At 37.0% G+C, this 27,045-nt stretch overlaps 1 protein-coding gene across 6 annotated transcripts in view; it reads left to right on the top strand.

The window, feature by feature from the left end:
- Positions 1-26,072, top strand: part of GLE1 (nucleoporin GLE1-like protein) — a 34,617-nt gene extending 8,545 nt beyond the window's left edge. For 2 of the 6 annotated variants that reach the window (XM_011627876.3, XM_020672072.2), the window contains exons 4-15: positions 1,467-1,590; positions 2,248-2,396; positions 3,661-3,826; positions 5,700-5,904; positions 7,421-7,530; positions 11,693-11,763; positions 17,007-17,088; positions 21,660-21,746; positions 23,578-23,661; positions 24,283-24,414; positions 25,363-25,485; positions 25,577-26,072. In XM_011627876.3, the coding sequence (XP_011626178.1) occupies positions 1,467-1,590; positions 2,248-2,396; positions 3,661-3,826; positions 5,700-5,904; positions 7,421-7,530; positions 11,693-11,763; positions 17,007-17,088; positions 21,660-21,746; positions 23,578-23,661; positions 24,283-24,414; positions 25,363-25,485; positions 25,577-25,798 (1,555 nt within the window). In that variant the 3' untranslated portion in view covers positions 25,799-26,072. Of the gene's footprint in view, positions 1-1,466; positions 1,591-2,247; positions 2,397-3,660; positions 3,827-5,699; positions 5,905-7,420; positions 7,531-7,714; positions 7,811-11,692; positions 11,764-17,006; positions 17,089-21,659; positions 21,747-23,577; positions 23,662-24,282; positions 24,415-25,362; positions 25,486-25,576 lie in introns of those variants that run through there. The other 4 variants (XM_088868741.1, XM_020672073.2, XM_088868743.1 and 1 more) reach the window with 2 other exon arrangements.
- Positions 26,073-27,045: the final 973 nt, after the last annotated feature.

Below are 27,045 nucleotides of genomic sequence, written 5' to 3'. Positions count from 1 at the left end.
GTGTAGCGGAGATGAAGATGTTGAGATGGATGAGTGGCAAGACAAGAAGTGATAGAATTTTAAATAAATCCATAGGGAGAATTTAGGTGTGTCACCAATAGGTGATAAGATGAGAGAAAATACACTTAGTTGGACTGGCCATGTGTGGTGCCGACCAAGTATAACACCTGTTAGGAGGTGCAAGTTAGTTCAAGTAGAAGGACTGAAAAGGGCAAGGGGTAGGCCTGGTTGGAAGTGGTCTAAAAAGATATGTGGACTTATGACTTCACTGAGGGTATGACATTTAATAGAGCAGAATTGTGGATCAGGATTCGTGTAGCTGACCCTAATTAATTGGAGAAAGGCTATAAAGATGATGATGAGTGTTATGCCAATATCCATTTGGATCATTCCCCCACTCTTTTGGACACAAAGATTTGGAGGGAGGCTTCTGCAACCTTTAGATTCTAATTTAGCCAAAAAGACCTTTTGATTGTAGCATGTGGCTGAACCACCAGTTCTTTCAATGATAAATTGCATGGCTGGTTGTTTTTATGTTTACTCAAGTCATCAAAACAAATGTTGAGGTTGAAATGCGGAGAACTTTGGACCATTTGGTGGATGAAGTACCCATGTAAATAATTTGCGTCTTCTGAAAGCAGGTGATCTTTACTCCTAGGATTTTTTTATATAAAAGTTAACATTTGTATTGTTATAAAGAGTTGGAGTACATATTGGTTTAAATCCGAGAGTCCCCACTAGACGGGGTGATCTTTACTATTATGATTGAGGATTGTGGTTGACTAAACTGCTGGACCGGAACTCTAACTTACCCTAGGTTGAATAGTTGTTCTATATAGAAAAGATTGTCCTGCAATGATACAACAAAATCTGTTGGAACACATAGTTCTTCAACTCAATGACTTGTAGGGAATTTTTTAAGTTTATTTTTTGAGTTCTTGAGGTACAAATTCCTGAAGGTGTTACATTTGTAGCTTGTAATAATGTTTAATTTGGTAGGTAAGTCGATAATATTGTTTTTATTGACACATATATTACTCAAATGTGATCAATTGTTTGTGTCATCAATCATGACATATGAAAGTGCACTGAGATGTATGCAAACAGCAAGTGAATTGTTATTTGATTTTGCACTTGTGTTGCTTTCAATAAAAATCTACGCTCAAATTCTTTTATTTGCTAATTTTGATAATACTCTTGTCTTTGCTAACAACAATCTGGATTTACCAGTAGTTTCTAAGATATCCTTCAATTGTGATCATTGCTTTTGATTCTTCTGTGATGTTCTGGGTTGCTATTTGATGGAGCATTGTAATCTATACTTAGAGCACCTTAATACTTTCTAATATGCTTGCATTGCTTATATGAACATTCCATTCATTCTTTAGATTTATTGTAAAGGAATTATTTGAGTTGATGAAAATTTCTATTGGCCCATGCTTACAACATTCTCTTCTTTCTTGTAGTAGTTCAGGTGAAACTGAAGATGAGTCTGATTTGGGAACAGATGATACATGTCTGATGCGCAAATCAGGAGTGGCGGAAGGTCTTTTATTTGAATTAGAGCGTGAACGGCAGCTAAGAGTCCAGGTGCTTTTAATTGTAACACTTATAATGGTTAGCAACTCAGAGTTTAATTAAGGACTTCACTAAAACCTCTTATCTTTTATGGATTATCCACATTCAATCGGCATACATATTGGGGATTTTCTCATCCATTGGATGGACCCTGATTGGATAAAAGCCCAAAAAGGCCTGTTAAAATGTCAGGTTGAATGTATCTAACTTTTTTTTTCCATATTCACGTAAAACTTCTTTATAAATATTTTATATTTTCTATATAGTTTTCAGTGATTCTCCAACTTGTTGGACCTCTAAAGTCCAAATTGATTAATTTGGATGGGGCCTCACTTGGGCTACCTTAGGCCCTGTCCTAATTGCATTGACTTATATTATTGTAGTCATCGTTGTGTTGCTCAATTTTGGTTGGTATTTGGGTTGTGTATGTAAAAATCAATGTGCATTTTGTGTACTCTTGATGCTTTGATATTTTTCTAAGTAATGCTGTGAGAGCGGTTGATTTACTTTGAACCAGTTATCGATACTAATTTACTGGCATGGCATTCCCCATTTTTATTAGTGTCACATGGTTAGTTTGCTGGTTGCTTTATGAACTTTTAAGACGTACCTGATGTACTACTTGGATATACTGGTTGCATGTTAATCATTGGTTTTTTTGGTTTTTAGGAAGAAATCCGAGAAAAAGTACGTGCTTTGCAGGCAGAGTGGAGGAAAGAGATTGAGAGGTCATCTTCAGACCTGTTACTTGTAGAGAAGGATATTGAAGCAAAGCGGGAGACGGAGAAGAAACTTGACAAGCATTATCTACGCAAAATGTTTGTTTCTCATTTCCAAGACTTCCTTAAAATATTTTACAATAGCACGTTTCTTTTTGTTCCAGTATATTTGTTATGGCTATCCGATATAGATTTATTGATAGTGCTGCATTCTTCTCTGAAATTCTTATTCTCTTGGACACTTGGTGATACCGTACACTAAGGTCATCACCATAGACCATAGGAGTTTGGTACTAATTTTTGATATACACCAAAGTAAGGCAATCTTGAGAAGCAGTTTGCGAATGAACTTGAGGCCCACGATTGATGAAAAGATTGATGAAATGAATGATGATGACTGCATGGAGTGATCAGACACATATGAAGCATTGTTTCTTTGGATTGGTCATTATGGCTAGACGTGGAGTCTGATAAGGAAGAAAGAGGTTTTCTTCTTTGGTTTTTCAATGGGTTTACTTAGAGATAGGGGGGAAAAGAGCTACTTTTCTTTTAATTGAATGGGGTAAAGATAGCACTGTTCTTCAAATAAGTGGGGCAAGAAATGGAATTCACTCTTAAATAGCTGAGAGGACCAAATATCGCCTTTTGCTGAGAAATGGAAATATTTCTAAATAAGTGGTCCATCTGAAGTGGCCCTTAACAACACTACGATATGTACATGATAACCAAATTCTCCCTTCATTGATGAATATCTCAATGGGAAATCAAAGTGAAATAATGAATCGAGTTAATTTGTGTGTGTGTTTGCATGGTTCTAAATCTTGTATGAATATTTTGCTTGTTTATTATGAAGCATTCCTGAAAATATTAGCATAATATGTCAAACAATGCTTTATTTACTGACCTTTGTTAGACCCTGTGGAATGGTGGGGCATTATGATTCTAGGTTCTTTGGGGAATGACAGTTAGTTGTCCATATACAACAGACAGTAATAGCAGTGGACCAAATACCCCATTGAGTTCTACAAAGTAGAAGTACAAATAGCTAAAGCACTAATTGACCGTGTTAGCCTTTATTAATTGTTGCATGCATATATGTACTTTGATATGCTGGCCATGTGGTGTACTTGATTACAAGATGATCTGCCTTTGGACTCTCTTTCTATTGGGGCATGTATTGTATTTCAAAGAATTTTTATTTGATTTATTTGTTCTGGAGCTAAGTGTCTCCTCTCCTGTTTCACTCACTTCGAAGTTTGGCTAAAGTACATCTATAAATCCATCTTTGGCTTGAGGATTGATGAAACACATCTTGATTCTTTCATTGGTTTACCACTGAAACTGTATCTTTTTATCACTGCAGTGCAGAAGCTCGTGACCTCTACTTATCTGCTGTTCAAAGGGATCATGAGCAGCGATCACAAATAGAGGAGCGGCGAATTAGGGAGGAGGCAGCGATTGGGGAGGCCAAAAGAAAAGAGAAACTCCGTGAAGAGGAGCGCCTAGAAAAAGCTAAAGCTGAAGCTCAGGTTAATCATTTTTATTACCTAATTGCTGTATTCCTCTGGGATATCTTAAGAACTCCAATATAACATATAATAGAAGATTCTTTAGATGCATCCACATTATTATTTTTATTTAGCTGGGTTTTTTTCTTTTCATTTTGTTCTTTTTCCAAATTTCCACCCCTTTTGATCTTCAAGATCCCATGTGGGACCAAACTATGGATCAATATCATACTGCACTGAGGGACTCAAAAACTCACCACTTTGTGAGACAAGGTTTTGAGGTGGAATAATCAACGATTCAAGGCATTTGCTACTTTATTGTGAACTCCAGATTTGTGCTCAAGGGTAAATGTATATCCTTATAAAAATGTGATCTGTGACCCACTTGGCATGTTAACTATCCTTTATACTTTGAGAATTAAGATATCTCAATGCCTCATGGTCTGTATGTGACACAAACTCCTTTGAATCAAATAATACCTCCAATGTCAAAGAGATTGAATGGTTCATTTTTTCACAAACGAATTCTAGAAGTCACCGATCCTAGGACGGCATTGCTTTTATCCGAACATGGGAGGCATTGCAATCCACTTCAAAGACCTCAAAACTAGGAAGTGCCAACGCCGTTGCACTTGTTATTTTGTTATTTACAATTTGAAAACTCTCTTCTTTATGCAATTACTGATAGGGGAATTCACAATGCTACAATTTTGAATGAATCTTATAGAATGAACAAAGACGTTGAAAACTATGCACATCACCAATGGCACTCGGGGTCGGCTAGCTCTTAATTGCTTCCACCTTAGCTAGATCAACCGTAGTCCTTTTCCCCAGAACAATGTGGCACAAAATGTAAATTTTTATTGTGCACTTCTTGAGGTTGAGATGGAACTTGTTCTCCCTCATTATCTCTGATACTCGCTGCAAGTGTACATATGATCTCAGCTGATGCTGTATATCATAATGTCACCAAAGTATGCGGCCAAAATTTTTCCAATGAATGGCCTTAAAACTGGCTTCATCGTATGTATAAATGTGCTCGGTGCATTGGACAAACCAAAGTGCATGACTAGCAACTCATAAAGAACGTTGTGCATGACTCTTAACCTTGAAACCAGTCCTTACCTCCGACATTCCTTGAACCCTATTGACCTCTCATTATGAAATGCCAAATTGCTGAAGTTGTTCGACTTTTAACTCCTCTTAGCCTGTTTTTTTCCCACCCATCCTCCTTCCATGCATTTCTTCTTTTTATGTTCCGTTATTCCCTTATTGTCTCTACTTCCCCCCGGTTGGCTTAATCACATTGATCACATTCCTACTTTTGAATTATTTTCATGTCAGAGCTTTACATGCCTATTCCATGAATTGAATACTATATTTTTCTTCCTAAATATGTGAAGTAGAATCATAAACATGCATATAATGTTATAACTCGATGATTTAAGGTGCTGTTTGCTTGGTTTATTCTGATTCAATTATGATTTGCAATTTTTATGCCTCAAGGCTCAGGTGCTGTTTGCTTGGTTTATTGTGATTCAATTATGATTTGCAATGTTTATGCCTCAAGGCTCAGGTGCTGTTTGCTTGGTTTATTGTGATTCAATTATGATTTGCAATTTTTACGCTTCAAGGCTCAGGTCTTCCATATGATTCTCCTAGTATTTATGGGTGTATCTCATTTTAATGTTACCCAGACGTACACATTTTGTTTTTGGTTTTTTTTTTTTTGTCAGTCTGCTAAACTAGATTATTTCCTAGCAAGTTTGCAGATGTATTTGCTAGACACTCTTCTTGATTCATGAGGGCATCCTTGTTTTCAATGGCATACTATGTTTCACGTATTTCAGCTTTGTTGTTGTTGTGAAGTACCAATAGTTCTCTTCTCAAACAGGCTAGACTTGAGTCTGCAAGAGCCTTTGAAGCTGCACAGAAAGCAGCTGTAGAAGTTGCACGAAAGGTTGCTGCAGAAGTTGCAGAAAGGCAAGCTGCTGAAATCATGAGAAAGTCTGAGGAAGCTGCACTGGAAAAAGTAAATGTTGTTGAGACCTCTGAGAAACTGACAAGAGTTGATAATTCTCTTAAATTGCAATCAACAGGTACAAAAACGTTCAAGGCACATTGGCCTATTGATTATTGAAGACAATTCTTCTCATAAACAATAGTGTGTTTTATGAAATCTGTTTGGTGCTGTATGGTGTGTTACAAAATCTTTTATTTTGTTGTACTCAATGCTTGCTTTGATGGACAGTGCAAACATAATTTAGAATTAGTAATGTTTATGGCCGTTTATGCAGTAATTTTTCTATGCACTAATGTTTCTTTATCCCTCTCCAATGTCTTTCAACATCTATGATCTATAGGAAATCTCTTCAATCGGAAATAGTGATTTTCTTAGAATGTTGTCATATTCTTTTTAAGGCACAGCTTGAGGAACTTTTGAAAGAACATTGTGTAGGCGGTCAGGCGGCCAAATTTTTGTATATTGGAAAGCACCAAGAGAGAGAGAGAGAGTAAAAAAAATTGGGTTTTTACATTAGCAAAGTGCAGGAGAGCAAAAGAGAGGAGAATTTTACTCTCCTATTGAACATGTTGCCCAATGGCATGTGAGTGAAGGAGCCGAAATGAAGAGAAACAAGGTCGAGGACACTAAAGCTTCTTTAGAGTCTGAGGATTGAGATTTGAATCCTCATATTGGGTCTTAGTTTCTTGCATAACTAAAAGTTTTAAGAGTATTTTAAAGATGATGTTCTTGTATTTACGATACTTTGGTCTTAAATTCAGAAAGAAGATTAAATGTATTGTTTTATGGAATTCGTTCCCGAACTAGAGTATAAGTAGCCTTGGTTCAAAGGTTGACAGACAGTGATTGCATATACTTCATCATTCGATCCTACTCTCCTCATATTGGGAACTCGAACTCTTTACTTCAAGATTTACAGTTCTCATCCCTCATTCAAGGATATTCGACATCGTTCAATTCCATAGTCCCAATTCCAATCCAGGATCTGCCCTTGCGTTGGGTCTTGGTAACTATGTACTGTACTATATGCTAATATATTTAATTTTGCTATGCAGTAACTCTATAATATGTACTATACCAAACATATATATAGTACTATAACATACTATACCATATTGCTACACTGTATCATACTGCTATACTATGCCACACTACCGTACTATACCATATACTGCTATGCTCTACTAGAAAGCTAGGGTATATGGCTCACCTATACTCAGAATCTCGATTCCGAATAGGAGGGATCAAGATTCCAGAATTTAAAAATCTCGAAGGAGCGAGATTCCCTTTGTTGGAGCACAAGAGCAAAATTTCAGAGAAAATTTGTCCCATTGGTTGTAAGATCCTGGTAAATGTGGTCCTTTCTACATGTTGTCTTCAAAATATTTGATCATGCTCTTTGAAACTTTATTTTGGATTATTATGTATCCTGTGGCTTTCTTGTAGATTCAATATGTCGCTTTTTTCAATACAAAACTGTACAAAGTGCATGTTTTTTTTCCGGAGAATCATAGACTGAGTTGTGCTGAATTTTACTATGGGAGATAGACATTTTCATTTTCCGGGATAAAGACCTACTTTGTGTATGACAGGGATCATTACTAAAGTTTCTGAAACTGCTGCTAAACTCGAGGCAGATAGAATTGGCAAATCTGAGGATTTAGAGCAACAGAACCGTTCTTTGAAAACAAGCTCCAACAATGTGAGTTTTATCTGCTAATATGAGTTTCTATATGCCTTTTTTTCATCATGTACTTCGAAATTCCATCAGTGTGCCTTAATTTGTATGTGGTGTACTGGGATATCAATTACCTGTAAGCTGTAGATGAATAGTTTTTGATGTCAATGTCTTGACTTTCTTAAATTATTTGTTTCATTTTTGTCAGTTGTATATTTGGAGGCATAGTTTATTTTGGATTGGGGAATTTGCAAGACATTTTTCTTAGTCTTAAAACATGTGGATCATCAAGGATCTTAAACAAGTAAGGGAGACCTATCTCTGAATCTGTAGAGAAGCTTGCACTAATACAATTGCGAGTGATTGATTTACAGGTCACCTTTATAATCTTTGGGATACAAATCTTTTTATTTTTAGAGAATTGATAGCTAGTCTGTCAATTGCTTTTTTGCTGCTCTACTATTGTCATCTATAAGAGCACATTGCAGGAATTGATTTTTGTGATTCATGAAAAATTGAGGTCTAAAATGATGATGAATATTATTAACTAAATGCTATGTGCCAAGCTGTCTGGTTTGATTTGTGGCCTCTGCTCCCCGCATCCTCCTTCTCGATTAAAGCTCATTTTTCTGATATTTGATGGTATAGCTCTCCGAGGCAAATTTCACTAAGGTGCCTACAATTCCACATACTAGGTGGGTGCCCTAGATATATAGAAACTGACTGCCAAGATTAAATCCAGAAGATCAGGAAGCTTTTGGGACTGTTCAACCCTTTGATTGATAAGTGTTTATAATCACAACCTTTTACTTCAACTTCTAAAGAATAAACTTGAAGCTCCATGTGGCATTTTTGTTGTGCTCTTTTGTTGGATATTTCAAGAGTTTCACCGCATGAACTTTGGTCCAGTTCTAAGAGTGTCAGACTAATGAGGACATTCACATTAAAAGGAAAATTGCAAGTGTTTCTACCATAGTAACCGGAATCTCTCCAACAACCTCGCGTTTCCGGTTCCGAAACCCGATTCTGCGTTTCTGTTAAAGAATCTCCACGGAAACTGTTTTTCGGAACCAAGGAAACTTGATTCCTTAATTTCAGAATCTCGATTTGACACATCTTTAGAAACCTTTTTTCGGAACCAAGGAAACTCGATTTCTTAATTTCGGAATCTCGATTCAACACGTCTTTAGAAACTATTTATCGGAACCAAGGAAACTGGATTCCTTAATTTCAGAATCTCGATCCAACACATCTTTGAAAACTTGTACCCATTAATTGGGGGTAGACGTTCCCAAATATATCGAATGCTTTTAGTGGTTGTAGGGTTTCATTATTTTACTTGTGCCGCCTTGGATAGCTTGTACTTTAAATTTAAAATATAATTGGTAAATACAACGCATACATTAAAAGTAAAACCATGACGTAGATATAATCCTATTTTGTCTTTATAATAATGAAGTCAAAATCACAATTTAGGATTACTTGTCTTTTGTATATAATGACCATAAGTTAAATAGTCAACATGATCATTTTAAAATTTGGGAAACCTTTTAATAAGAGACATCCAATATAGGTTCTAAAGTTGATGAGGTTCAAGATGTGCTTGTGGCTTCCTTCTCCATACGAAAGAAATCTTGAGTCCTAGCAGGGGTCGTCAAACACATTCCATAGTCCATATCATTGTAAATCTCGATCTCAAACTGACATGGATCTCTGATTTATATACTTTAAAAACTTGATTTCAAATATGTTAGAATCACGATTCGAAACAACAACATATCTATGTTCCACATAAGTCAAAAACTCAATTCCGCATATTAAAGAATCTTGACTCCTGGAGTGTCGATTCCAGGGGGATGGAAATCCCGATTCCAAGGAGGACTGAATCTCGATTCCATAGGTGGATGAAGCTTGGATCTATTTCGGTCGAAACATGATTAACAAAAACTAGGAATCTCGTTTCTAACGATTCCTATTGTACGAACAACGATTCCTAAGGCAGGAATCCTCTAGCCGGCCGTGATTCCGGTTCCTAAAACCGTTCGGGTTCCCAGGTGTTTCCAACAACTATGGTTTCTACTACTAGTCCCTTTACTGACAATAGTCCAGCACTTTAAGTGCTAATCCATAATCTTCTTAAGTGAAAGAACCAAGCCTTATTCCCATTTTTCCTTTTTTGTTCCATTTTGGTTTGATTTTTAATGTTTTCATTAGCCTTGCTGTATTCAAAGTTTGTTTGGCACATTTATGACGATTGATACTGCATTTCTTGCTGAAGATTTAACTTCAAAACCTATTCCACATGAAGGACTTAAGTCATTTACACATCCTTTTGGGGTGTTACAGTGTAATATATCCTTGTGGCTTTGGTATCTTGCTTTGGATTCATTGTCTAGTGCGGGTTTGAGGTGACATCAGATATAGCTTCATCCTTGTTCTTGAGGCCACTTGGATCCACCTGGAAAATTGTTAGAAAATTGTGATACATTTGAAGCAGAGGCATGAGTTTCATTGAAGAAATGATAATCTTTATTGAGTTTCTTTTTGCATCCGCATGGGTTGAGGCTGATTCCTCAAATATCATTGGGTGGGCTCGAAAACATTCTCCATATTAGTGGTGCCTACAAACCTCATCAAAGAGAGTTTGATGTATTGGATGCCCATTTTGCCACATCACAAGATGCAAAATTGGTTAACCATGGACGAAGTTGGAATTGTTTCCTTGACATTTGGGAACTTTTAGCATTAAGTTTGATTTTATTCACTTGTTTTCCATTTTCCTCTCTCTTCTCATTTTTCTCCTTGTTCGCCTATTGCTATATCTGTCTCCATTTGTCCATGATCTTTGCCCGCATCTTATTTGGTTAGTGGTTGATTATAAATATTGAGGGTCTTGCGTAACTCAGGTTCTTCTATTTAGCCTACTCATTCACTCTTGTAGGGCAGGTACCAGACCCCAAATATTTGGGATAAGGCTTGGATGGATGATGATACACTCTTGTAGGTTGCCAACATTGTAGAAATTGATGAGGGAAGGGGCGGGATTGGACTACTGATTTGCGCTATCCATTTCTGTTTTACTATATTTTCCCCTCTTGAATTTTAGACCACACATTGTACTTCATGGCACTAGGGGAATCATATATCAGTTTGTTGTAATTTTTATCCTTTTAACCGAGACCTTTTCCTTCCTTTTAATTGTCTATGTTGCCTTTGTGTATTTATTTTAGGGAAAATTACAAACAACCCCCCCCCCCCCCCCCCACCAAGTATACTATCTATGCAACTTCAGCTAACCTTTCCTTTCACTTTTTTCCCCACAACCAGCTTTTCTCGCAAAAACCCCCCAAGGTAAAAATTTGTTATTTTTTGGATGGAAATGCACTTTTCATACAAAAAAACAGTCAATTGGCAGTCCCAAGTAGCGTATTGCCGGAGCAACCAATTCAACCGTCGGAGCAATGTGGCTCTAGAAGGTGTACTGCTGGAGCACGTCTTTGTACTGTCAGAGCGCTTGTCTTGCTGGAGTGACCTATTCAACTGTCGGAGCGCTGTGGTTCCAGAAGGTGTACTGCCGAAGCCAATCCTTGCATTGCTGGAGTGCGTGTCTTCATGGTACATTGCTAGACCACGTGTCTTCATTGCCGGAGCGACCCTCTGCATTGCTGGAGCGTGTGTTGTGGCTGCAGAAGGTGTATTGTCAAAGCCAGTCCTTGCATTGCTGGAGTGCGTCTTCATTGCCAGAGCGACCCTCTGCATTGCTAGAGTGCGTGTCTTCATTGCCGAAGTGAGTCTATGCATTGCTGGAGCGCGTGGGTAAAACGCATGGAAAGAGAGTCGTGGGTAAAAGCCATGAGGAGAGAGAGGGGGGTAGTTTAGTCACTTTTGTCTTTTTTTTTGGATTGGGGGGGTATTTGTTAGGAAAGGTGGTTGTGGGGAAAACAATGAGAGGAAAGGTTAGCTGGTGGGTAAGTTGTATAGATAGTATTTTGTAATTTTCCCTTTATTTTATGCATTCCTCTATCCTGTTGCTTCATATATTATTTTGTAACTTTTAATGTTTTTGCTATTCAGTATTTTTAAAATGTTGAGGCTCATATGTTAGTTTTTCTTGTTGCTAGTAAAACACATGAGATATTATTTTTGGTGATGCTGGTTCACTCATTGCATTAAATTCTTTATGTAGGAATTCAAAAGCTTTGAACAAAAAATTTACTTACGCGTACGCCAAATAACCGGTAGCCAGTTGAATATAAGGTGAGGGATAAATGTTCATATATGCTGAAGAAGACCCCTAGCATGTATTCAGTTTTACATTTTATTGGTGTCTTATTTGTTATTGCTGCCAGTTTATAGACATCAGTGACTTACAATTTTATCCAATTATTGGAGAAACTAGTAGTATGCAAAAATGTAGAAAGATGATCTAAGCACATATACAAAGTGTACTATACACTAAAATCATGAGGGAAAATTGTATTCAGTAGGTTTGAGAAATGATGCTGTATAGTATCTTGTAGAATACTAGTACTTTCTAAAATGTTGTGTTGCATTGACAGCTCTCAAGGAGATGGAGTGCACATATTTAAGTAAACAGTCTTACTAACAATCTTTGGTCCTTGTGATTATTTTTGTTTAAAAAATCAACTTGCTCAAGGCTGACTTGTGAACTTGATTGGTTCGTGATAGACTTGCAAGGAGAAATTCAGGTGGAGTTTGAACCATTGGATCCGCAGATAATTACTAGGATAGCCATTCCAAGGTGTCAAGTCTTGCCCTTGCATTGCGATCCTGCATTTCAGAGTGAGGGATGCAGGTGGATCACATTTTTCTAATAAAGGGGAACGTGCTTCTTAGGCCATGAATATGGCATCATAAAAAAAAAAAATTCACCCTTTTTTGATGGAAAAATTCTATTCCTTGTATGCATGCGAACAATAGTATTTTAGGTAATATTAATATAAGGGAAAACAATAGTTACTTTGATGCAATATCTAGGTATTAGTGCTATTATCTACAACTGTCCAAGCATGGGAAAAGTTACTAGTTTGTCCATCATCATCATCAAAGCTTTTTCCCAACTATTTGGGGCTGGCTACACCAATTCTGGTCCGCCATTCTGCTCTATTAGGGGCCATATCTTCAGTGAGGCTATAAGTCTCTATATCTTTTCTCACTACTTCCAACTATATCCTTTTGGGCCTACCCTTGCCCTTTCGAGCCTTCTACTTAAACCAACTCGCACCTCCTAATAGGTCTTGTACTGGGATTGTGCTGCACATAACTAACACACCTAAGTCTACTTTATCTCATCTTATGGCCTATTGGAATCACATCTAGTTATCTTGAATGTATTCATTTTGAGTTCTATCCCTTCTTTTCTTGCCACTCATAGATCTCAATATCCTAATCTCAGCTACGCTCATCCGTTGGGTATGTTGTTTCTTGACTGCCCAACATTCTGACCATAAAGCAAAACTAGCCTCACAACTGTCCAATAGAACTTCTCTTTGAGCTTCATTAATATGCGGCGATCACATTAAACTCCGGTTGCACATCTTCACTTCTCCTACCCAGCTCTAATTCTATGTGCGACATCCTTCTCAATCTCCCTATTTTCCTGGATTGACCCAAGCTATTGAAAGTACGCTCTTTTTGGTATTTCTTGGCCGTCAGTCTTTAACTACTTCCTTGTCTCTACTCCTATTATTACTAAACTTGCATTCCATATACTTTGTCTTAGTCTGGCTAATTTTAAAACCTTTAGTTACTAGGGTATCCTTACAAAGTTCTAACTTTGCGTTGACGCTGCTTCGGATCTCATCGATCAAAACTATATCATCTGTGAGCAAAATATACCACGGTAGCACATCTTGTAAATGCCTTGTTAAGTCGTCCATAATTAAGATAGAGTGGTATGGGCTCAAAAGTTACTAATCCACTAGTCTCGATTAAAGAGGCTAGTGGGGATGCTTATTTTAACACTGTTTGGTCTATTCATTGCAGGTACAAAAGAGTGACAGATAACTTTATTCCAGAATATCAAAACATTGTTTGATATGTTAAACAATGTCTTCCTTACTCCTAATCAAGAGGATGCCGTTATTTGGGATCTTTCTAACTCAGAAGATTTTTCGGTCAAATTAGCATATGCTTTATTGCTTTGCGATTGCAGTAGACAATTGGATCCAAGGTTTTTGTTATCTAGAAATTGCATGTACCTCTAAAAGTACAATTGTTATTATGGATCTTGTGTAAAGACAAGTTAGCGACAGTGGATAACAACCTAAGGAAGCGGGGCTGCAATATTGCATTGTATGTAAAGCTATTGACGATACGGCCCAACACTTGTTTCTTCGATGTCCCTTCATCGTTAACCTTTGGGATTGGGCTCGTTAGAGCATCAATCTTTCCCTACTTGTCCCAGCAGATTGTAGATCACTCATTAACCAATGGCTGACTCCTGGTATCCCGAGGGTGAGTACTTTTCTTTGGCGCTCTATTTGGGTAAGTGTCATTTGGGGCTTGTGGAAGGAGAGAAATAGAAGGGTATTCGAAGGGATTTGCAAAGAGCTCTCCATCTTAAAATTGAATATTATGGCTTTAGCACCAGATTGGTTTTCATCTCATAAAGATAGTTGATTAACTCCTAAGAGCCAAATTATTAATGATCCTTTGGCAGTGGCAATTTTGGCCTTTGTTAACACTAATCGAAGAGCTGCTGTGTAGTTTCCGCCTCCTACTAATTCAATCAAGTTGAACTTTGATGGAAGTAGTTTTGGCAATCCAGGCGCAGCTGGTTATGGTGGACTGATTAGAAACAGTTTGGGTCACATCTTATGCTCATATTTTGGCCCATGTGGTTTCACTACCTCTAACGAGGCTGAAGCTCGTGGCTTGTTAGAAGGTTTGAAGTTGCTTTCTAGATGGGAGGGTGGAAAGATAATCGAAGGAGATACGGCGAATGTTATAGCTTGGAGTAGAGGAGATATCAAATAGTCCTTGGAGGTTAAGGTCCTTTGTTTCATGAAATTAGGGATAAGGTTTCGATCCTTAATACTGATCTTCGTCATTGTTATAGGGAGGCTAATGAGGAAGCAGATTGTCTTGCCAAGGGGGGAGTTATCTGCTCTTCCTTGGTTGTTAATCTTTTTGGATTTTCTGTTATTATTGTACATCTTATAAACCGTACTTGAGATTAATGGAAAGCTTGTGTTAATGTTAGAAAAAAAAAAAGAGGTATGGGCTCAATGTTGACCCTTGGTATAGAGCTATTGTTGCTGAAAATTCACTCGTCGCTCCACTAGTTGTTTGCACACTAGTTACTGCTCCCTTGTGCATATGTGTCACCAAGTCAAGTTACTAGTTTGTCCATAATTATAGAAAATAATTTATAGGTTGAAGGAAATGATAGTGCTCGGTAACATAAGGTCAAACTAGTACATAGTTTTTGGATCTTCCAACCTGGTGGCATTCTAGCAGTTTTTGGATCTTCCAAACTGGTGGCATTCTAGCCTTGGAATCTCAATCCCCAATATTAGGGATCTTGATTCCCACCTCAAAGACGAAGTTAATGACCAAACGGATATAGCCAGCAATGTAATTTTCTTTACATATAGCCAGCAATGTAACTGTACTTTTAATAGAGCTGCATTGCTTGTTGGTTCTAAATAAAAAGATTCCTTCTTTAAAGAGAATATATAGTTCTAGACTATTATGCTCTTTAGCAAATCCCCATGCTCTTTAGCAAATCCCCAAAAGGTTGAACTTGAGATCCTAAAAGGTCGGTATTAAGATCCCCAGACGGTTTGGATCGAGATCCTTAAAATTTTGGGCGATCTCGGTCCTTATATATGCATTGTATGGGGAAGACTCTCAACCATGGGGATCTTCATTTGAATCCCTTTTCCAATCCCGTCAACTATGAAGTAGTAATTACAATTATGCTTTGTCCAGCCTTTAATGATGTTGTCTTACAACTATCCAGACATTAAAAATGTGATCAAACAATTGTCTGAGCTTTAATGATGTTGGTTTGACACATGACGTCGCTTTTGTGCATCCAAGGATTTTATGGATAGAAAATTACTATCCTGTCATTGAACAAAATTCTTTCTGAATAAATTAGGGAGTACAAAACATATTCGCGATTAGGTTCTGGATCAGGAGGCGTGTGATTGATAGGCTAGAGGCTCCCTATAGTTGTATCATTGTTTGTATGCCTTGTATTTTAGGGATCTTGATCCCAACATAATGGAAGCTGGATGCCAATTTTTTAGTTGAGTAACAGGGTAGAGGGAGAAGGTGGTCTTTAAATGAGTTACTGGGAAATGAGAGAAGGTCTTTGGTTGAGTTATGGGGTCATGCGAGGTGGTCTGTGATGAAAGAATTGCAGGGTGGAGAGAGGTCTTCAATTTTTAGAGAGATAAGGTGGTCTGTGACAGGGTGGGGAGAGGACGGAAGGGGATCTTTGGTGAGTTGAAAATTTTTGGCAATCTAAACCTGGTTTGCTAAAAACTAGATTTGGAGATACCCAGTGTTTTCGAGAATTTCCAAGTCCTCACAAAACAGGGACTGGAAACCTTGGTTTGGAATGAAAAAGGAAACAGGGAGTGGAAACCTTGGTTTGGAATGAAAAAGGGGACACGAACAAGGTAAAATGGATTTTGAAAAACCTATGCCCCAAATGGGGCCTTAGAATTTCATGTTGAAAAAGCCTTGATATTCTAAGTGCATTTCATATTTCCTAAAATTTCATATATTACGAGCATGCCAAGCTGATAATGATGGATTGCTACTTTACTCGAGATCATGTGATCCATTAAAAGGCCAACTATGTTATGTTTGAAATCAATTGACCAATATTTTAGCTTTACCTTCTTTTAAGAGAAGTTCTAGTTATGCATATTCAAGATAGCAGTACTTTGTATTTGTTGTGCAACTTTGGGGAGGTGTTGAATGAGCTAGAATTTATTTGGAACTTAAAATAGATAGTTGCCTATGCATAAACCCTCTATTGTGCATTGTATTATTTGTTTTACCCTTCTATTTAAGGTTATGGTTGTCCCAACCTCAAAAACTATACTTGCCTCTTCCTTGTTTGAATTCTTTCCACACTAGTCATGTTCAGTAGAAAAGTGTTGAGCCTTCGACACTTTGGTCTTACAACTTATTGACAGATAAATTTTTATTAAAATTTGTTTTCGTAATCTTATGCTGTATGGATAATTGAAATTGTATTACTATAAAGCATCATATATCATAGGGCTAAAGTTTGAGAGGAATAATTTCTTGTTGTTGAATATCTGCGTCACTTGCTTTTATCTTCTCCAATTCTTATTTCTTATTATATTCTTTTCTGGTATTGCTGTATGAGGAGTGTTGTCATATTTGCTATCGATTATATATTCGAACTTTATATGCCAAACTTGTTAATTTAGAATGATGTAATTGACTTTGACTTTTGTTTCCTATATCTTTTTTTTCTTGTACTTCTGCAGCTCTAAGTTACATGACTTGGTCGAAATTATTCAAGATCCTGCATGCCCCCAGTCTATTTCAATATCAGCATTTGCCAAAATGGTAATATATATAAAATTGGATTAAGTTTTTGCTTCAAAGAACTTTGTGTGCGACTATTGCATTAATTAGATCTTAGGTGACTAACTCAATTCAACAATTTATGTTTTTGTTTCTTTCTTTTCTTCTAGATGTTAATATAGACGGGCTTTTTTTTTTTTTTTTTTTTTTTTCTTCTTTTCGTTTTTTGGGTAAAGTCAGTAAGGATAGGGCGCCTAGCCGTTTTCCATTATATAAAATAGGAAGATACAAAGAAAAATTATATTGCGACCCTATCATAGGGCCAAACCAGCTACATGAAAAAATAAAAGAAATGTAATGAAATCTGGGGGGCGTGCCCTCCAAAGAGTTCCTTTTGACAACTCTTTTAAAGGGAGTCTGCCACCACATTAGCCTCTCTGAAAACAAGCGAAAGAATAGACAATGGCTGTTCTCTCAACATTTTCTACATTTATCTTTCTATGCAAGAGTGATTCTAAAATTACTCCCCTCCTTCACTCTTGCTTTACCGCCAATGCATGTGGATAAACATAAACATCATGTCCACGATTTTCTCACACAGGATTATAACAACTCGAATTAGTTTCTGCTCGAAATTGTGATTTGTCTCTGCAACAACTAGGAGGTTTGGATTTAAAAATTGTAACTAGTGTATTCTCTTTGTATCTATGAGATAGGTAGTTTTAAACTGCTGATTTTGGAAAAATACGACATTCAACCATGTTTATTATCAGAGAGTCCCTATAGATATCCTATTAATATAGTGGAGAAGAGGACTGATCGGACTAATCACGGACTAATACTGCAATAATAATATATATACATATTGTATGTATGTATGTATGTGTGTATGTATTTAGGTAGGTAGGAATTAGGGCGAATATCTTCTTAGCTGAACGTTACTTGTCTTGTAGTGGCCCAAGTGATCGTTATTTGGATAATTTCTAATGGCAATGTTTTGTGATTCTATAATCCCATTGCTACATACAAGGGAAAAACTATATATTTATTTCGGAAGAAATAGCATGTGAATTTAAGTCAAAATAAATGCTTTACGAGTTGTTGCGTGCACCAAAGGAAGAATTAGAGGATTTACATGTAGAGAATGCCTGACAGATGTAGTATGAGTTGACCTTGTATCTATTTCAAAGTAAGTAAGCTTACCTTCTTAGAGATTGTAATAGGAGGGAATGGATCTGCCATAGTGCGAGAGATTGAAATATCCAATTGAGGACTGTTATTATGATTAAATGCAAGTTGTGGTGGTGTTGTGAATTTGATGGTTGGTGAGGCTCTCCTCAATGAGCAACTAAGCACCTCCATCACCAAATTGAAGTGAGACAGTCACAATAGGTTAACCTTGGCCGAGAATCCTCAAGTTCTAAAGAACATATGGGTTAACCTAGTGAATCATCATCAGAAACCATAGGGTGGGATACATGGGCCATCATCAGAAACCATAGGGATACATGGGCCATCATCCATCTCTATCATCTAGCTTCGAAACCTATCCTTGCTGTGTCATAATCAAGAAAAGCTTGATCACATTATTGTAGTCGTTCTCCGAATCCACTTGATGACATCACCTATGACACCCACCCATTGTCTTGAATCTATCCACTCATGGGCATTGAGGCCACTGTTTGAACTCCCAAAACTGTCTGCGTTGTACGAGCATTGTGATGACAAAATCACAAAATAAGTTTCCTCAATCTGGTTGTCAATGCATTAGCTTATTGAAGGCTTCTGAGAGCTATCAGGCCTATAATCCTCAATGTTGTCCACATTTGACATCTTGGGAATATGACTTATGCATGTCGCTTTCAACTCATGGGACCCTCCCTTAAAACATTGCGACGAGATTTGATCTGACCAACTCCCATAACTCCTAAAACGTAAAACCATTTGACCTAAGGGCATGATCACTATCCTTGGTGAACAAAACTACTTAACTCTCCTTTTTGAAAGGAGCCTCTGAAGCCTGCGCTGCATGCCCTGCTAAAGAATCAAACAATATGCAGTCAATCTGCATTCTAGAATAAAAAATCCTGAGTGTACAATGTTTAAAGGCAATCAGTATTATTTGTCTCCAACCCTATCTGATTCTCATGTCTCCTCCTTGGACCTTGATTGAAAGGACTGGGTAGTCCCTCTTGCCATCATTTATGAACTACCTAGAAAAAGTTTGTGTCAGATATCAGTGATTTGTTGATGCACCCAGGGCTATCGAACAAAGGATTATCCCTGGTTGTACACCGAGGTATTGGCTTGACGGTGATTCTCAAATATCGTAGATTGTGATACGATGAGATAGAATGGAATAGAAACAAGTAGCCCTGGTTTGTCGATGCACAATGGATTTTCATAGATCAGCCAAACCATGTATTTGTTCCTCCTGTATGAGTGAACTATAGTCCTCTTTGTGATCCAACTCTTGAACCAAGTGCAATGCCTCCCTCCTGAGTTCAGCCTTCTGAATGCCTCCTTGTTCATTCTTTCAACCTCTGCGTAAGCACATCGACAGCTTTTTCCTTAGTAAAATTTCCTTAGTAAAATGTATTGGATCATGAATTTAAAAGAGGATACTAGAGAATGCTAACAAATTTTATTTTTCTTCTTGGCTCCTCCATTTTTGTTGGGGGCATAAAGGCGTGAAAACATAGAAGGACCCATTTTCAGAAAGAATACTACGAAGGCAAGTAGTCACAAAAAGATCATAAAAAGGTTTAACAACATGGAATGGAAATTTGAAAAACATTGTGAACTTTGTTTTTATAACCGAAATCCATCCAAGTACATCTTGATGCATCATTAATAGAAAACCACAAATTTTTTTTGATTAATATCCTGATTCTCTCTTCTCTCTGCGAAATAGGCTACGATAGGAAAACTAAACTTGTGTTCTCATGTACGTGAGAAATCTGTTTCTGGTCGTTATTTGACCAATAAATTCACAAGTTGATCCGATGGCTCATTAGCGATGTACAGTCATATTTTTAATCTTGATTTCTTGCAAGATTACATGTTTAATTATTAGATGCCAGATTCATAATTGGAGTAGGACGATGAAGCTTTGAATCTGAATCTTCTCAGAATCAATGGTTGCCGTTCCTAGGAGTGAGTGGCCCTAACACCAAATAATGTTCTAGCTTCTAATGAATGTACTAACGAGGGGGGGGGGGGGTAGGGAGTTAACTAATGACCAATGCCAAATCAATTTGCTCACCAGAGCATGTGAAGTACAATGCAAGGTGCAAATCAGGGTGAAGCTAACTCACTTCCATCCTTAGAAACTTAGGTCCATATGACAATCCTTATATGAGTGCATCTAAGAGTAGATAAAAGGCATTACTCATGTTCTGTGCACCAAGTTCACTAGAATGACAAGTCTATGCCAGCTTGAGTGGGACATACCTTCTAGCAATCCTCCTATTCGAGATGCTTGACTTGGCCTAGGAATGTGTACCTGTTGACTTTATTGGGGGTTTCTGTACTTTAGCATCTAGTTGCTCATTTGGAAACTATGTTGCATTGAGATACAACTGTGAACAGCTAACAGTATTAGTTTATCAGTTTTTTTTTTTTTTTTGGCATTTCTTTTTATGTATCTGAACTGATATGAACCCATGTTAAAGTATCCATGTGTCAGAATTATATTTTTGGGAAAACAAAATGGAATTCTCTGCAAATGTTTTCTTATGACAATGGCTCTCTGTTTTTGGGTGATGATAATGGCACCCAATCCTTGTCAGGATTGTCCATCTATTATTAGTAAGTTGAAAATCCAAAAGTGTTGTAATTCAACAGACTGCTTGGCCTTAGACTACTACATAGTTTGGATTGATCTTGGAATGCTTTTGGGCACAATTCTCTAGAATTTTTGTATTTCTACTAAATGAATGGCATGGGTAGACCTCACACCACGTCAGTTTTTTTTTTATTATGATCTTGGAATGCCCTTGGGCATAACTTATATAGCTTTTCTTAATGGAAAAAGTTTATATAAGGTTGCAACCTTATAATGTAGAGCTATGGATGCACCTCAAAAATCCATTGGAAAAGGTAGTTTTAATGTTGAAAAACCCTTTGATTGATCATCTCGACATCGAGATATATGACGATGTAAAATAAAAAAATTTTAAGTCTCAGAAATAGTGCATTTTACAACATATTATCTATACTGTCAATTTTCAAGATTTTCATATGTTTATAGATCTACTTGATTTTAACCATTTTTTAAATTTAAAATTTTATTATTAGATATAAAAATAGATTTTAAGATAATCCTAAGAACATTTTACATCAAAATTATATACCATGATAAAATTTGAAGGCGCACCTTACCTCTACAGCTACGGATGCATCCGTATGCCAACTGCACCCTTTCTTAATACGTTACGAAATTTTGAATGAATGTGCAAATCTCTTTCTCTCTTTTTCTGTGTGTGCGTAGTTGAATATTTGAATTGTCTTTATGGATTGGCCGCTTCTTTCTTTCTGTTCTCTTTGCTTTCCTATATCAACTGGCTAATGTTGCCCTCCGGTTGCTATTGTTTATATTTTGAATTTTGCAGGTTGTCGCTCAGTGCGATTCCCCGACACTGAATATGAACCATGATGCTTTTGGACTGGGTTACTTGATTGTCCTCGTTACATCACAGGTTCGTGGCATATGAATTCATTATTGTGTATTAGAAATTCAGTACATTCTGTTGTACCATCAACATCTGTAAGAGCCATTAGGTTATTGATGTGGTAATTCATTCTGTAAGACCATGAGGTATTGGCCAGTTGCACACTCTTAGTTGTATGATGCATTCTGTTTCACTAAATCTGGCATTTGCACTTGGAGATGGAAGATGTGTTACTTTCGTTGTTACCTTAGATCTATGACTGACATTGTCTTGTCTTTTGTGCAACATTGGTTTAATCCAATGTTTAAAAACTCGGATCAGTCAGGTGAACCAGCCATCTGGGAAACCGGTCCAGATTGTGGAATCACCTATCCAGATCAGCAATGGGGCCGAGAGAATGGGGCCATAAAAAAATAAAAATAATTGAAAGCAAAAATAAAAATATTAAAAAATACAAAGTGGGTACTGAATGATCCAGCCATGCCAGATCGTGTACTTCCTTGATGGAAACGGTTGGTTCATTCTAGAACCACTTGATTCCTGATATATTCACAGAACAGGTTCAGTCTACAACGATTTCCAATCTGGATTAACATTTTTTAAGACACTGGTTTAAATGGTGGAGGACCATTATTTTCTTGAAACATAAGTTGTGTGACCAGTATTTTGGTCTTGAAATTTTTAATCTCTGTTTAACGATGTTTTGCATGTACTATTGTTGAACATACAGTGGAGGTCTTGAATTCATCTTTCACGACATTCTGGAAGGGCAAATTGTGTCTAAGGATAACATTTATTCTTTAGCTTAATGAAATTTTCAATGACTATCCATCTTTACTTGTTCCTCTTAAGTTCTTACAAGTTTTTTGTTGAGGAACATTATGAATTACAGCTTATGTGGCCTTTGTCTTGCATATGAGAGTCACACCCACTTGCACTCATAAACTCAGGACTTTTAACTCTTGATGACCTGGGAATACGAGTGTTTGAGGAAGGTATTAAGTTGAGAGGAGGAAAAATAACGAATAATACTGTTACATACAAAGAGTATTTCTGGTTAAACAAATGGCATCACATTCATTCAAGTGTAATAGTTTAGATACACATAATAAATACGAAACTGCCCCCAATATAAAACATATTTTTCCAAATACACCTAAGAGATGAGCTATTGAACTTTTTTTTTTTTCGAAATTATTATGTGTGATGAACTATCAAACGTTTTGCCCATTTCTTTTGATTGAATTTCGAAAAGACCATCAAAAGATACACTTTCAAGAGTTGGAATAATTGAAAATGGGTGAAATTTAAATAGTTGATGCTCAGCATATTTTAATAAATTTCCCAATATAAAATAATGAGGCATTTTTTGGAAGACCATCAGTGTCATCAATTATTGATATGTTATCCAGTGACAGTCTAATTCAATGTATTTAGTCCTAGTGTGGAAAATAGTCTGTATGGCGCACTGATACTCCCCATCAATCACCTCTACAGCTTGAAGCAATATGGCATCTGTGGATGTTGCTCTTTTGCTATATTCTTCTCTACACTAGATTTAGATTATGTATCCTACTTGTCTTGCTATGAACAATAAATAGCATATTCCAAAATGATAATAGTCAAGTATCATCTCATATCTGGACATTCTACCTGTCAGAATTTGCTCAGGTATCAAACACTAAGGGAAATGTAGATTGGTTTTCTTTCTAATATTGTAGTTAACAGTTTACAAAGTTCCCTATCTTTCTTAGGTGGCATAGATGCTCAAGACAGGGCTTTAGAATGAATTTTTTGTGGCTGATATGGAACATTTGTATCATTTCATGTTTTATGGATTTTTCTTGCTTGTCTTCAGGTCCCAGTTTCTATGGATCTGGTACTTGCGGAGTTTCATAAGGCTTGCATTTACACTATCCCCAAGCATATCCAGTTCTCAAAGGTAAGATGTTATTTTTTGTTGCTTCATTGATTTTTATCTTTCTTGCTAGAATGTAATGTTCATGAAATAAGTTTACGAGATATCATATCAAGAAAAAACATCAAATAAAAATTTGTCATAAGGTGTGAGACATTGGGTACTTGTTGCCATTGTAGATGCCCAAGTTTCAGCTATCGAGCCCCCTTTATTCTCCATTCAACCAAATTGATTTGGATGGTGCTGCCAAATGAGAAAGTACATGGATTGGAAAGAAATGTCCAATTAGTAGAAGAAAATAAAATGTGTGCTTCTCACTAAGCTTAGCAGATCTTGACCTTGGAATTCTGTCTTGACTTACCCTCTACTTGGAAGTCAAGCTTAGCTGCATTGTGTACAGAACAAATGAGGAGACGTCCATGTTAATTTTATGGGTGTGCTTGTCATTGCATATACATGCATGCCCCTGCTTTGGGGCGACGTTTTATTTTGTTCTTTGTTGTGATTTCCAATGCATATATATTGCTTTGTTTAAAGAGACAAATGTGTGAGAAAATTCTTGGAACTTGTTTAGATGCTTAAACTAGTTTTTATGATTTAGTAATTTCAAAGATAAAACCTTTTACTTGTGTTTTTCGGTTTTAGTTTGCTTTCAATTCCGAAGAAGAATACTACAAAATGATTGGCTATCGAGACGAAGATGGGCATATTGAAAGCACAGAGAGTTACTTGGATCGCACAGTGGCGTACATCAGACTTTATGCCGCACTAGTTCAGGTTCTTTTCCTCATCCTTGGGCTGTTAATTTATTTGACTGGGATAGCATGGAAATGAACATGATCGAAATTTAATGTAGATCCAATGTTTTTGCTGGCCCTGAGTTTGCGAGATCACAGCTTTTCTTCTCGTCTATTGAACTTTCAAGATATTGCTGACTTATCAAAATGTCAAAATATTTGAATTATTTCTAACTTGTTTATTAAAATTCCTACTGTTACATATTGTGTTTGGGGGTTATTTTGTGTATGGGTTAATCTCTCTCTCTCTCTCTCTCTCTCTCTCTCTCTCTCTCTTGTTTGGGTAAGTATATTGTGTCTTTGTGTAACTGTCTGTCTCCTTTGGATCAGTTTATTTGTATTAATGCTTCTGTGTCTGTGTCTCCTTTGCATTAATGTTTATTTGTATTTATGTTTATGCAAATCATGTTGGGGCTGGTCAGTTCATGGTGTAGTGGTAAACCCATATGGCCGCACCTTAAAATCTATTATTTTCATGGATCGAAGAACCAAAAAGGCTCCAAAATCCTGCCGTTGTCCATCACAAAAGAAATGGGTTTAAAGCTCCTAAAAAGCTCCAAATCTGATTGATCTACCATCTGTTTCAATTTCAATGGATGTTCAAATCTTATTTTGAGATAGCACCCTAGATGGATCCCTTTCTTTTTTCAGAAGATTGATGGTGGAAAATAAGATAATGAGTTTGGAACATTTGGGTCCTCACTCATCCGAAAACATGAGTTGAAGCCACCCTTTTTTGTTATGGCTGTGGCTAGCAAACCATTATGTTATTGTCTACTCATCGTGTTGATTTCCTGTATACGATTGCCTTTGTAGCTTTTCTCTGTGCCTAAGTGTTATGGTGCTTGATGGCTTATTTGGTTTTGGATTAAAATTCTGCCCCTTACACTCACTTTCTGTGGTATTAAATCTTTGCTTTGTGTGGCAGACGGATGTCATGAATTATAGAAACCTTCATGGCCTGAAGGAAGGTTGGGCATGGCTTGCGAGGTTTCTCAACCACCTCCCACCTAACAAACACACTGCTGTAGTGCTGGATGCATTCCTAAAGGTATGTAGCTTACATAGTGATCTGACAATCATTTTACGTACTTACATGCATATTGGCTTCTTAGTTTCAGCTGACATGTATCTTTTGTTAGGTTGCTGGTTTTGCTTTGTACAGGAGATACAAAAGGCAATTCATAAAAGTTTTGAACGTCATATCTCGTAAGTTTTTGCCCTCCCTAAAGGCACAGAAAGGCCAAAACTTGGAAAAGGCGATATTCAATCTTGAGGAATACATTGAATCAAAGAAGTACCTGGAAGAGCCAGAAGGGTGGAGATTAGTTCAGACCACTGAATCAAAGATCTTGCTTGATTGAACTACAAATTTGTATAGTTCTTTTAGGGCTCTTAAGGTTTATGAGCAAATTCAATGCCCTCTTGCGGTTTTCAGAGCAACGGCATCGAGAGATTTGCATCATATTAGGGTTTAGAAATGCGGTAATAGGCAAATTTGTTGGACCTGAATGGGTCTCCTGCCTCCTCATAAATGTATAATCTGCATAACTTTACCATGCATATGAATGATACAATATTGTTGATGTGGTTCAATTGTTTCTTTATGTATAAAGTTATTTTGGTCATTGTTCTAAATACGAGAAAGGCTCAATTGGTGGGAATACATATTTTTTTTAGGACTTAAAATTTTTTTTCATACTCAAATTTGTCGAGGAAAGAGTGTCTTAAAAAGTTGAACCTTTCAATTGATCATTTTGGCCTCGAGATATTTGCCATTGTTAGCTGTAGTGATTCCACATGGCCTGCATAAACAAAAAATAATGTTAGCAAAAAAGTCCCTTTCCACCCTTCCAAAGCCCGGCTGTCCAGGATTTCTCAATAGTGATAATGTGATGTGTGAAGGAAAGAGTGAGAGAGGGAACGGATAGCCATGAAACTATATTGCATTAAAATAGCCAAAAATAACTTATTTCCTCTCTTTACCATACTTTTCTAAGAATTTCAAATGGTGTTTTGAAATTCCAAAAGTAATTTATGCAAGGAGAAATCCTAATGAATTTCATGAATTAAGATAAAAATAAAAAAACTCTAATTAATTAGCATTCTTGTTCCTCAATCACATGACAGTATCCACCAATCATCCTCAAATCTTTATAGAGAGAGTATAGTGTTTCATATTGATAGGGATTAGGGGCTGATTTCTCCCTCTTCCTTCCACTGCCTTGACGAATTAGGCCTAGGGATTAGGTATGATTTCTCCCTCCTTTAGCATCCGCGATGAATTAGGCCAATTGGAAGAGAATACTGTATTGGGTTTACTCTCTGAACGGGGGGGGGGGGGGGGGGAGAGCAAAAATGAAGGGGAGAGATGGGAGGAAAGTGGGCATAGCCCCTTGTTTCAAATGTCTCAATTCCAATCATCCATTTATGAAGGAAGATGGACAGTTGGTGTACCACCGAAATACTGTTCCATATAGCTAACCATTGTTTTGGAAGTGGGCACAATTAATCTTGACCATTAGATGTGAAATTAGGTGGCTGTATTTATTCCATTGACGAAGCTCAAAGGTTTTCCAACAAACATGAGCCCTAATGATACAGGAGTTGA

Source organism: Amborella trichopoda, chromosome 6, assembly GCF_054954075.1.
Source record: "Amborella trichopoda isolate Santa Cruz 75 chromosome 6, AtrichopodaSantaCruz75HAP2 v2.0, whole genome shotgun sequence".
NCBI classification, from domain to species: Eukaryota; Viridiplantae; Streptophyta; class Magnoliopsida; order Amborellales; family Amborellaceae; genus Amborella; species Amborella trichopoda.
Note: the sequence above shows the minus strand (reverse complement) of the source record. Positions and strands in the feature narration are given on the sequence as shown.